This window comes from Epargyreus clarus, unplaced genomic scaffold, assembly GCF_041222505.1.
Source record: "Epargyreus clarus isolate Ecla_fem2 unplaced genomic scaffold, WU_Ecla_fem_2.2 ptg000032l, whole genome shotgun sequence".
NCBI classification, from domain to species: domain Eukaryota; kingdom Metazoa; phylum Arthropoda; class Insecta; order Lepidoptera; family Hesperiidae; genus Epargyreus; species Epargyreus clarus.
The window spans coordinates 1,650,997-1,663,440 of record NW_027332237.1 but is presented as its reverse complement, the minus strand read 5'-3'; the positions used below and the strand labels follow the sequence as shown (position 1 = coordinate 1,663,440).

Below are 12,444 nucleotides of genomic sequence, written 5' to 3'. Positions count from 1 at the left end.
CTTATCTATAATTTGTTTCTACGTCACGTTGTACTTTTATGATCTTATTGTATCGCTGTGCCGTTATTGTATCGCTGTGCCGTTATTGTATCGCTGTGCCGTTATTGTATCGCTGTTACGGTGCCGCCGCGTTAACGTTTAAACGCCGGTCACACGGCCAGTGGGAAAGCCCTCTTACGTTTAAGCGTTGTTTGTCGTTTAAAACAAACGAATGTTCTTTTAACGAGAACAATAATATACAAAATTCAATTAAACATCTTCAATACAATGGAAATTCGGCGCAAACAATACGGTTTTTTATTCTGAAATACGAATATTAATTTAGATTTAAACCAGTTTAGATACGACTATAAAATGTAAAATTAAAACGACATAAAATTAATTGATCGTGACTGGACTAATATTTTAATTAAATAAAATAAGTCCATAATTGTTTGCGCGCGAAATTTCCATTTACTTGTTAAACTACCCTAGTTGGGTAACCCCAAGAGCCTCACTATAAGTTTTCAATACGAAAAAAGTTTTCTAATGACATCTTTCACTTCTCAAGTTGCAATATTAGTTAAAAAATAAACGTAATACAGGTAATAGAAGTAAAACTTCTTAAAAAAATTTATAATTTATATTTATAAATAATCCAAAAACTCAGAATGAACACAAACATGGATTATAATTTTATTACAGAACGCGTAGTACCTGAGCTGTTCATTTATACACATAAATAAAAATGAAGTGACTGTTTGTAGTGTCAAAATAACTATAATACTCAAGAAAGTATAATAGTGTATATAATAAAAAAACTATAATTAAAATTTTTGTCTGTCTGTCCGTCCATCTGTTTGTTTGCTCTAGTTAATCTCTGAAACCGATATTTTCGTACCTTTTAAAAGCAGACAGTTAATGTCATAAGGAGTTACTTACTTTTTGTTAGAAAAGAAGTTACTCTTCGAAAACTCTAGAAATTACATAAGCCAAGTATTAACTCATTTACATTTTTTATTTAAAAATGGCATAAACTTAAACCACACTGGTCATATTTCGGTCATATTTCCAAATAGATTTAGTTATTTATCCGGTTTAATTGGAAAACTTCTTTCGTATCGTATACTTGTGGGCTTCGGGGTACATTTCAGTCATCACAAGTTTTGCAGCACTGTTCCTTGTACCGGCGGAGCGCGCACATGTTCATTGCACGGACATTTTCACAGAAACGGGAGGAGTCTCTGCATACTCCATCTGCTGGACAAAATGTAAATAATTATTATTATCTGACAAAAATTAAATAAAAAATAAAGATTAATTATTTTTTGAAGTCATACTTCTATTGGGGCATTAGGGAAAAATATGAGTGATTTTTATAAAACCGACAGACAAGGATCCTCACCAAAATTTCTTTTATGTTACACCTGACAGTCTCCTTTTCTAAAAGGGTGATACAATACGTTACCATTCGTTACGGTATTTATACTATTAGATGCACCCAATAGTATTTTTTTTTAATAAAATACGCCAAAGAAGTTTAACTTCTTTGCATCCATAAGTATAATCATGTTTTTGTAATTGTCTTTCAAAGACATATTAATAATTATAAAACCACCATAACAAACCAAATATATTTGCAAAATTTTAATTCGATTGTTAAGGATTAATTAGCTAGTTTTAAAATTTGTTACCCTCACATACATACCAACTAACCAGACAATTTAAATAAAAGCTTAAAAAAAACCTAATAAAACAATGTAACTCAAAGTACAGTATTAATGGAGCATTTACAAATATTTTCTCTTTACACTTCATCCACTTAACACGAGCTCATCAAACAGGCCAACACATTAATTAATTTAACACAATTCGTTAACTCATCACATTATTGCTGATTGGAATGAAAAATGAGCAGGAAATTCATGCTTTATGAACGAACATCAATATTGTTTTATGAATTTATCTTGATGAGGTGTTCATTTTTTACACATAAAATTCGAGGTCAAATTATTCGAGGTATCAATAATAGCGAACGAGCATGCTGTTTACCTGATGATACTTATGAATGAACTAGCTAATGACATGGACATTTCTAATCAACCCCAGATAAAAAGTTTTACCTGAAGTCGGTCATAGATACGTTGCTACCCCTGAGGCTTGAATTGGAACAATCAATCAATCAATCATCAACCCATTATTGTCCCACTGCTGGGCACGGGTCTCCTCTCATAATGAGAAGGATTGGGCCATAGTCCACCGCGCTGGCCAAGTGCGTACTGGTAGACTTCACATAGCTTCGAGATATATGTTTTTAATTGGAACGCTTTGGATAAATATGTTCTGGTAGGACTAGTGTAGCTTATCCATATTGGTACTTCCTCTGAACCTATTTCTAACCTTGACTATTTTTGTGGTTTTATGGAAGGGCGTGGATGTCAGCTTCCTTATAAATGAGTCGAACACGTTAATCGCGGAACCAACCTATCTGTGATCGGATTCAGGTAGCACCCCAGTTCTATATATGGTTACGGATGTCCATGGGCGACAATGACCACTTATCTTCATATCGAAATGCTCGTTTGATACATCAATCATCATCATCATGCATCAAAATTAAAATTAAATTTTACAATTAGGTTTTTCTACCATTTCGGTAATTACCTTTCATCACGCAAGGCGACACATCACAGTCCTTGGTGACGTTGGGCCTCTTCATGCCCTCGCAGGCGGCGGAGGTCCGCTCCCTGCGCAGCCGCTTGCCGACGTTGCCGACGGCGCGCCACACGCACTTAAGGATGCGGTGCTGGCGACCTGGGCTTCCGCAGGGGCCTATGCACTGTTGGAGAATAAGAAAAATGTACTTTCTCTTCAGAATATTGGAGGAGAAATCATAATAGCAACTCTCTTTAGAACAGGAAACCATAAAAATCACTTTGTGTAATTTAGTGTAGAGTAGTGAAGTTTTGGGGACAAGTTACCAGTGATGAAGAGCAAAAAAATACCGTATTCATAAATTTACAAGCATGTTTTTGCGATACAATTGCTTTCTAGATTAGGACAGGTTTCATGAGAATTTACATTCTAAAACGTAAAGAAAAATGGAAGAGCAAGGTTTTTAATTGGCTCTTTATATCCTATATGAGATTTTTAGTTTTGGCAGAAGTTCTTATAAGATTCTGCATGCAAATGCATAACAATATCCTCTGAACTCTATTATGCAATGAATGTAAAAAGTTATAGAAAAATAAAATAATTGGTAGTGTGGTTGGTGTTTCAATTTTTTTAAGATTTCGTACGATGCACGAACTCAAGATCAAATTAAGAATATTACCGACAAAAAGCAGGCAGAAACATTTTATTCGCATCATATACAGGACTAGATGTTGAAAATTCAACCATTGTCAGATATGCGACTTAACCCACCTTGCTCCACGGTCCAACAGACCAGACTGGTTTACACGGCTCCTCTCGTCTAGTCTTCTCCGGCTGTATGCTGAAGGCGCAAGCGGTCTCTTGTAACACAGTACCGTTGTTGGAGATGCATTGCACTCGACGACGGGATATTGCTAAGAAATAAGAAAAAAATAAGGAATAACATTATTTTAGTCTAACGTCTTGAGTGAATAAATAGTAGTAATATACAAAAGAAGCGGCGCATCTATGGCCGACCTCAGATAGGCATCTAATCCTATTCGGGGTTGATTCCAGATGTCCATAGGTGGCTGTATTAATGAAAAATTAATGTCAAGTAGGATACCTACCCTAATTTGGTTCGTTATGTGAACATATGAATATAAATAACCTAGGAGTCGAGAGTCGAGGTTTCTATTCCCGGAATCTCAATAAGCTGAGGGATATGATGTGGATCTGCTTGTTTTAGAACTTGTTTGGCTGAGTTTGCTAAGTCATGTCAGTTATGAACTGGAACTACTAAGCTAATACGTTGTTAGTCAGCTCAATAAGATACCGGGAACTGTGTCAAATTTTACCCTTAAAAACATAGGAACCAACAAAGCAACCTAAATAAACCTTTTTTTCATACTATAGGAGTAGCAGACGAGCATGCAGTCCACCGGATGGTAATGGCTACTGCCGCCCATAGACATCTGTAATCAACCCCAAATAGGATAAGATTCCCACCTGAGGTCTGCCACAGATGCGCCGCTACCACTGAGGACTAAGCTGGAACGCCTTGGCAAAGTATGTTTCGATTACCACAACCTTACTTGTAAAAATGTAGATTTTAATGACTTACCAGCCCCGCTAGCCAGACATCTAGCCGGAGACCAGGGTGATGTCCGCCACTCCGCGCAGCTGTCTCCGGGACACTCACGCAACACTTGAGGCGGTGTCGCCGCTCTAGAGAGACACTCCTCCGCCTCTACCGTGGTCGTCTTGTTGTCTTTCTTGTGCTTTAATAAAATTCTTAAGTTAACGTTTGATGTAAGGAACAATCGAATTCTGTAAGTTTAGTATGTGCCAGGTTCCTGATATAAAGGATAGTTCTTATCTTAGCTATATTCTGGGAATTTAAGAATATTTGATATATTGAAGTAATGATTAAATGAATCAGGTAGTTAGACTATAAAATTATTGTTAAAAATTACAAATAGCCAATGTTAAATACAAGTTTTTAAATATTAAAATGAGATTAAAAATTTACTATAGCCAACTATACCGTGTTTACTATAACCAAAAACATAAGGCTTACTGTTAAATAAGTATCAAAAAATAAACAAGTCAATTTTAATAATTTTGTAACACATAAAATAACATTTGACATAAAATAAGATTTGATTAAAAACAATAAAAACATAAAAGTAATAAAAAAATATTTTAATTATCCGAAAAGAAACCGAAGACAATTCTAATTCTACTTAAATTATTACTTTGTAACACACAATTATTAAAACTAATACCTAATGTTCTAAATCCTAACACAGTGAATCTGACAGTACTTTTGGAATTACAGAAATCTGTCAAAGGAATAAAGAGAAACGCGATTCATTTGGCGCGGGATGAAATAGTGGATCTGAAGGATGGAGCTAATTTGGCATCGTCACTATGATTTATATCCAATTTATTTCTTAAGTTGAGCTTCATTGTGCTGAGAGTAAATTTACTTCGGACAAGAAATTTATTAGGCAATATTTATATCAGTCATTAAATTACTAAGTTTATTTAATAAAGAATACAGGACTTTATATGGATTTTTTGAAACTATTTTTTGTAATCATTAATTCTGATTAAAATTCAAAAACCGGTGAAATACATTCTAGGCTTTTCTCGTTCTACGCTTTGCTCTATTTTGGAAAGAGATGTGTGCCCAGAAGTAGGATATAAATATGGGTACAAATATAGCGAAATACAAAAATGTGATGATTCTCAGAACCCGTTATCATCATCATAAGACTTCACATACTTTTAAAGACATATTTGAACAGTTCTGTCGGGCAAAAAATTCGTCATAAGCACTAAATTAAATAGGAACATTTTTTTAGAATTGATAGAAAATTTTGATTAGAAATATGAGAGAATAACCAAAGTATTGAAACTGAAGGAGGGAAAAATGCCTAAGTGGTAATCTGTTGAGATTGAAGACATCTGTCAAAGATATAAAGAGGAATGTGATTCATTTGGCGCGGGATGAAATAGTGGATCAATTAGAGCTAATTTGGTTTCGTCAAGATTCATATTCAATTATTCAATTTATATCTCGAGTGGAATATAATTCGTTGAAAGGTTATTTGACTAAGAATCTTAAAGGACAATAAATAGTTCGCTCAATTAACGTTTCTATTTTATTTTTGACTAAATAAAGATGACTTTATCACAGTGTAAAGACTTACATGCTATAATGAAATGAAATGAAATGAAATGAAATAAAATATATTTATTTTGTATAGGCCAACGACGGCACTTACAAATTGTCAGGTACAATATTTTTCTTAAACTACTACCGGATCGGAACGCGATCTCTACTGAGACGATCCGGTAAGAAACTCAGTGGGTTTGGCTTTTTTTTTAATAATAATTATTTTATTTTTTTAATGCCATCATTTTTACATAAGTACTACCATTATTATTACTAATAATTCATCAACATAATTATATTATTATTTTGAGTGAATATTAAATACTAATATAAAGAATGTTTATAACTTCTATGCAAGACCAATTTTCAAAATATTCCAAAAATAAGAATGTAATGTGAATTTAAAGTACACATACTTTTCACAGGTGTATCTTAAGAAAATAAAAGTTTTATTTACCTGACATGCAGCTCCTCTGATCTGATGTCCAATCTGACCACAAGGGGCGCTGCACGGTGACCATTCGGTGGTCATCCATACATATTCTTTGGCATCAACAGCTATTATTCTAAAAAAAGAAAACATTTGATAAACAAAGTATAAAACAAAAATTTAAAACTATATATTTAATGTAAACATGTATTTCAATACAAAAAAATATTTAGTAATATCATTGTTATAATATTTTAGATTGGAAAAAGAACATCAAAATGTTTAATTGATTGCAAAAATATATTTCACTTACTTATTTTCCGTAGATTCGGTGGTAGACTCTACCATCTCGCTCATATCTTCCTTCAAATGTTCAACTCTGCTTTCTTGTATAGTATTCCTATTATAATCTTCATTTACAATTATAATATCTGAATCATCGTCTTCGGGGAACACTATTTGTTTGTCTTCAAGGTTTACGACCCGAGTTTTTGTAGGAGTTCCATAATTTTGATACATAATCACAGAATCGATCATCCGCTGACCTCTCGAGTTTCCGATTCCGGTCTGAAAATTCCAAAACATCTGGACATATCAATTATAGCTGTTCTTTGTTATGAATTAAAAATGAAGTGAGTTAATTGATAAAAAATGTTGTGACGTCATATTTTAAAAATGAAAAGAGTAGCTATGATTTGCAAAATTTTAATTTTAAAGAAATGATGGTATTGACTGAAATGTAGATTATTATGAAAAACTCACTGTAAAAAGAACTTTTAACGGCATTAAATTATCTTAACTGACTCAAATGTCGAATAGTTAGGGATTAGGGTGAAATGAATTAACTAAAAATAGAAATAAACTATAATATGAATTGACTGAAAAACAAATATCAAAAATCATAACAGTAAAGTAAAACACAGAAGAACTAATCCTAGTAAAGTAAAAGTGCATACAAATGGAGACCCGCAATCAAAAAGTATTAAAAAGGAACCCATCAATGAGGTGAGAACTGAAAATGCTGAACTAAACTCCGAAGAACTACATAACCCAGAAATTAGAACACCTGAATTGCCGTCCACGGTTATAAAAAACGTCAATGGAAATTGCTGATAAAATAAATTAAAAAATTGTTTACCATTTCTACTGATGTCAATTATCTTTTATTTATATGAAACTACAGTTCAATGCCGTTCCTGAGCTGTTAAAACTTGCCTTACTATTCACCACATAGGATTTACCCATAGTGTTTATAGAAAACTCGTTAAAGTAACAATAAGATAACTAATGGGAACTAAGAAACCAAGAACAGGTACTAAGTTAAATCATTTAATGAGGTGGAATTTAGGAATCAACAAGGAACAATTTAAAGGCAAATACAATATTCCAAAAATACAAGGTTTGGTAATTATATGAACCTTATATAGGTTATTTACTTCTTCAGGTCTAGCTATGAAAATTGAAAAATTTCTTTCGAAGTTTTCATTAAATCAAGAAGCACGGTGTGGCTTCCCAAATTACGGCACCGCAGGCAGTAATGTATACTACTCGAAAGGTTCATTAGGGCAATAAAACAAAATTGATGAATACATCTAAACCGTGGACGACAAATAAGAAACAGAAGACCCAGGCATGCTCTATTCTGGTAACTCCTCACCTGAAGCTGCATAACAACGTAATGCAGGCACGGCAAGAGCCGGGAGCCGCCGCTGCGTTTTGGCGGAAGCATCTGAGACGATATAGCACTCTCCTTTCCAAGCCGCGTGCAATGCAAAGGTTCGTTACGTATATCGACAGTTTGTTAGGAAGTTTTAATTGGATTGATAAGTTGTCTTGATACATTTCTGTTTGCTACTTGAGGATGTTTCTAGGTAGTTATTACTTGGATTTAGTTTTAGTATTTGAATATTATGATGATACAATTTGCTTGTCAGTAGTTGTTTCCTTTTTATGTTCAGATGTTCTATTTGTAGCCTATTGTATTATTATTATTACAATTGATTATTGTTATATTATTCTTGCTTCGAAAAATAAGCGATGTGTGAATGAAATTTGTTGAAACAATATTACCACGCTAGTATTAAAAATCTACGCCATTTTCACAGTAGTTGGTTATTTTTTTTTATTTTCTAACATATTTAATGGTAACTTAAATATTATTGTCATTACTCTCTAAAACTTCACCAATATTTATTAACGTATCAACTAGCACATTATTTGGTCCTTTATATCCATTATTATCCATAACTGAAAGCTTTTGTAAAGTTTAAAGCTACTTCGCATCATATATTGTGGCTATCGTAACATTATGTCCACTTTGTGCATTATTTACGAGCTGTATGCTGTTCTAAAGTGTATCATAATCGATATAAAATGTCCATTATATTTAAGTTAAAAGCTAAACATTTATATGTTTAGCTTTTAACTTAAATATTACTTAAGGCGATTGCCTTATGGCAATCGCCTTAGTTCTTAGAATGGGCAATGCATCTGTTATTGACTTTAGGTAGAAATCCTGTTCTATTTGGTGTTGGATACAGATACAGGGTCGGTAACCACTTAACATCAGGTGGACTCCATACTCGTTTGTTGTTTCGTTTTATTAAAAAAAAAAGAATGCTATAAGACATTAAAAAACGAACCCTTCTGTAATTCAAATTTTCTTGCATTAGTAGTGTTTTTTTATAACTTCAGCTTCTGTTTCCATTGAGAAAAAAATGTATACCATTTCTTAAGCCCAACAATATTCTTTTAACACAATGTACCTTATGTTACTCCTATAATTTACACAAATAAAACCTCATATGTTATAATCCGTCAAGCCGTTTGGGCTGCACGAAAACGAGACATGCATACGTGCCAAAGAATGAGACATACATACATCAAATCAAATCAAATCAAATCATTTATTTTGCTTAATATAGGTATACAGTTGTTATATCCTCAAAATTGTCCTCTATATTACACCTCTTAGAGGTATGCAAAATTTTAATTAATACATAAATGTCTTCTTATTATTCAAATTAAATTTTAAAACATTTAATATTACAATATTATTAAATTATTATTATTAAATTAATTATTATTAAATTATATATGTCATGTTATACATACGCTCGATATAACATTACCCTCCGCTGTCGGCCAAAAACAGGACGATTGCTTATATAATTGCAATACTCAAACAAATAGTAAACTTTATAAAAGCACAAACGGTTATGAAAATGACTTAGACGTTGATTCTTGTTCTGACTGAGATCCCCGGAGACCGGTACTACCCTGACCTGAGACTCAATTGCCTGGTTCAGTGGCTAATGGAATCGTATGAGTTCCTTTCTTAATTCGTTTTAATATAACGCTTTTTATTGCAATAAATGTTAAACTAAAACGAGCAGTTATTATGTAATATTGTCGAATAAAGAGACAAATTTATATTAGTACTGTAGGTTATGAAAATGATTTTGACGTTGAATCTTGTTCTGACTGAGATCCCCGGAGACTGGTACTGACCTGAGACCCGATTTGATTCAGTGGCTAATGAAATCGTATAAATTGCTTTTTTAATTCCATCTAATATAACGCTTTTAATTGCAATAAATGTTTAACTAAAACGAGCAGTTATTATGTAATATTGTCGAATAAGCAGACAATTTTATAACAGTATTGTCGGTTATGAAAATGACTTTGACGTTGAATCTTGTTTTGACTGAGATCCCCGGAGACCGGTACTGACCTGACCTGAGACCCGATTGCCTGGTTCAGTGGCTAACGGAATCGTATTAATTGCTTTTATTCTCCGGGGAATTGTCGGCCATGACAGCGATCCACAACCAAGGTTATTGGTTATGCGCTACAAGACAAATTTGGTTAAGTTATTAGTGCTTATGTAATGCCGTATGATGTATGGTCCGTTACGTAAGAGGTCCAAGTTCAACCCTCGGTCAGGTAAACATCAAAATTCGACCATTATGATTTTTTTACGAGAAGTCAGTAAAGTACATTTTCGTTTTCCATCAAGTTAAAGCATGTGATAATTTTCCACTACATAGATAATTGAACTGAACTGACAAACTTGAAACTGAAGTTCATACCACTAGTCTATCGTTGTATTTACTTTTACTAATCATTAATTTACTAATTAATACAAGCAAATCATTATATAAAGCTCTAGTCATAGAACAAGGTATTTTATTACGATTAAGTGGCTTTGCTAAGCCTCCGCTGTCTGTCCGTCTGTCACAAGGCTCTATCCTTCAAACCGTATTCTATTATTCAAACTTTATAAAATGGGAGGTCCTTAAGATTTGCAACCTAGCCTCTTGAAGCCGAAGTTCATAACACTAGACTATCATTTCATTACATTTCATTTATATTCACTAATTAACACAATCAAAACATCGTATTAAACAGAGATCACAGAAGAGTTTTATTATTGGTATTTAGCCTTAGAAATTCCTTGCTAATCCCTGGATACCATTGATTTGACCTTAGACCTGATTGCTTAGTTCAGGGGTAATGGAATCGGATTAATCGCTTTTATTCCCCGAGGACTGGTCGCCAATGAACGCTATTCTGGAAGACAGTACGACAATTTGCGCCTTGTCTATATAATTGGTCTAATAGTGACGGGCTATTAGTTACCGTTTGGGATTTGCATTATGACGTCATTAAGCTGTATCACACAAAAAAACACATCACTAATATTAGTAAGTTTTAGTTAAATGGATACACTTACCCAAAAATATAAATAACAAACTTCAAATAAAATAGGCTTTGTTTTGTGATTAAAAAATCTAAATTATTGCGGCATTGTATAGTATCGCTAATAATAATCAAATTTAGAAAAAAATATAAGTGAAAAACCAAAATAAATGGCTCAGTTTTAGGGTTCCATACCTAAAGACTAAAATCGGCCCCCATTAATAAGCCTCCACTGTCAGTCCATCTGTCACAGGGCTGTCTTTCGAACCGTAATAGTATTGTAATTTTAGAAAATCAAAGGGCCCCAGGATTTGAACCTTAAACCCTAAACATTAGAGGCCCAAGTTTATACCACTAGGTCATCATTATATTAGATCTTTCATCAGTGTTTACTAAATATTACAATTAAAACATTGTATTAAGATGAGATTTAAAAAAGTTCTATTATTGGTATTTAGCCTTAGACATTCCTTGCTAATCCCTGGATACCATTGATTTGACCTTAGACCTGATTGCTTAGTTCAGGGGTAATGGAATCGGATTAATCGCTTTTATTCCCCGAGGACTGGTCGCCAATGAAAGCTATTCTGGAAGACAGTACGACAATTTGCGCCTTGTCTTTGTAATTGTTCTAATAGTGATGGGCTATTAGTTACGGATTAGGATTTGCATTATGACGTCACTGTTACGTATTACGTTAAAAAAGCACATCACTAATATCAGTAAGTTTTAGTTAAACGGATACTAGTACCCATAAATGTCAATAACAGGCTTCAAATAAAATATGTTTTATAATGTGATAGAAAAAACTATATTATTATTACATCATCGGATAGTGTTGTTAATAAGAATAGAACTGTGGGAAGTACTCGTAATTATTTTATTTTATTTTATTGTATTTTGGACACAGACAGTCATGTATTACATTACAACATCTTAAGCTAACTTAATATATGTTATCCTAGACTTTGAGTGCCAACAATTTGTGTATTAAAAATACATTAGACAAGTTTTTAAGATATTGAATTGTGTCTCAAGGTACATTTTAGTGTGTTTTAGTAGTTACATATTACAAGGTATTATACATTTTTTCAAATAAGGATTAATTAACTTTTACTTTAAATTTACTAGTTTTTAAATATTGAATTGTATGTCAAGGAACATTTTAGTGTGTTTTAATAGTTACATATTATAAGGTTAATACCTTACATTAATACCTTACATTTTTCAAAAAGGGATTGATTAGATTTTACTTTAAATTTACAAGTTTTTAAATACTGAATTGTGTCGCAAACCGTCGTGAACACCAGATGGTATAGTGAGTTTCAAGTTCACCTGGGCGAAGACCGACGGGGCACGCGCCAAGTGGTCTCCGGTTGCGTTCCTTTGGAGATCCCGGAGTCCTCTATGCAGTGCCGAGGACGGCCACCGGGGGGGTTTTAGTGCGGTAAGAATCCCACATAGACCCGTGCCGCTCCCACGGCATAGGGTACCTTTTGAAGGTACAGACGGAACG

General features: G+C 33.4%; 1 protein-coding gene across 1 annotated transcript in view; it reads right to left on the bottom strand.

The window, feature by feature from the left end:
* Positions 1–626: 626 nt before the first annotated feature.
* The window catches only part of nolo (ADAMTS-like no long nerve cord), a 244,911-nt gene continuing 233,093 nt past the window's right edge, over positions 627–12,444 (bottom strand). The window contains exons 23-29 of the mRNA XM_073090487.1: positions 7,885–7,977; positions 6,541–6,812; positions 6,255–6,363; positions 4,238–4,394; positions 3,406–3,548; positions 2,644–2,818; positions 627–1,239 (exon numbers count right to left, since the gene is read on the bottom strand). Of these exons, the coding sequence (XP_072946588.1) occupies positions 1,130–1,239; positions 2,644–2,818; positions 3,406–3,548; positions 4,238–4,394; positions 6,255–6,363; positions 6,541–6,812; positions 7,885–7,977 (1,059 nt within the window). The 3' untranslated portion in view covers positions 627–1,129. The remainder of the gene's footprint in view (positions 1,240–2,643; positions 2,819–3,405; positions 3,549–4,237; positions 4,395–6,254; positions 6,364–6,540; positions 6,813–7,884; positions 7,978–12,444) is intronic.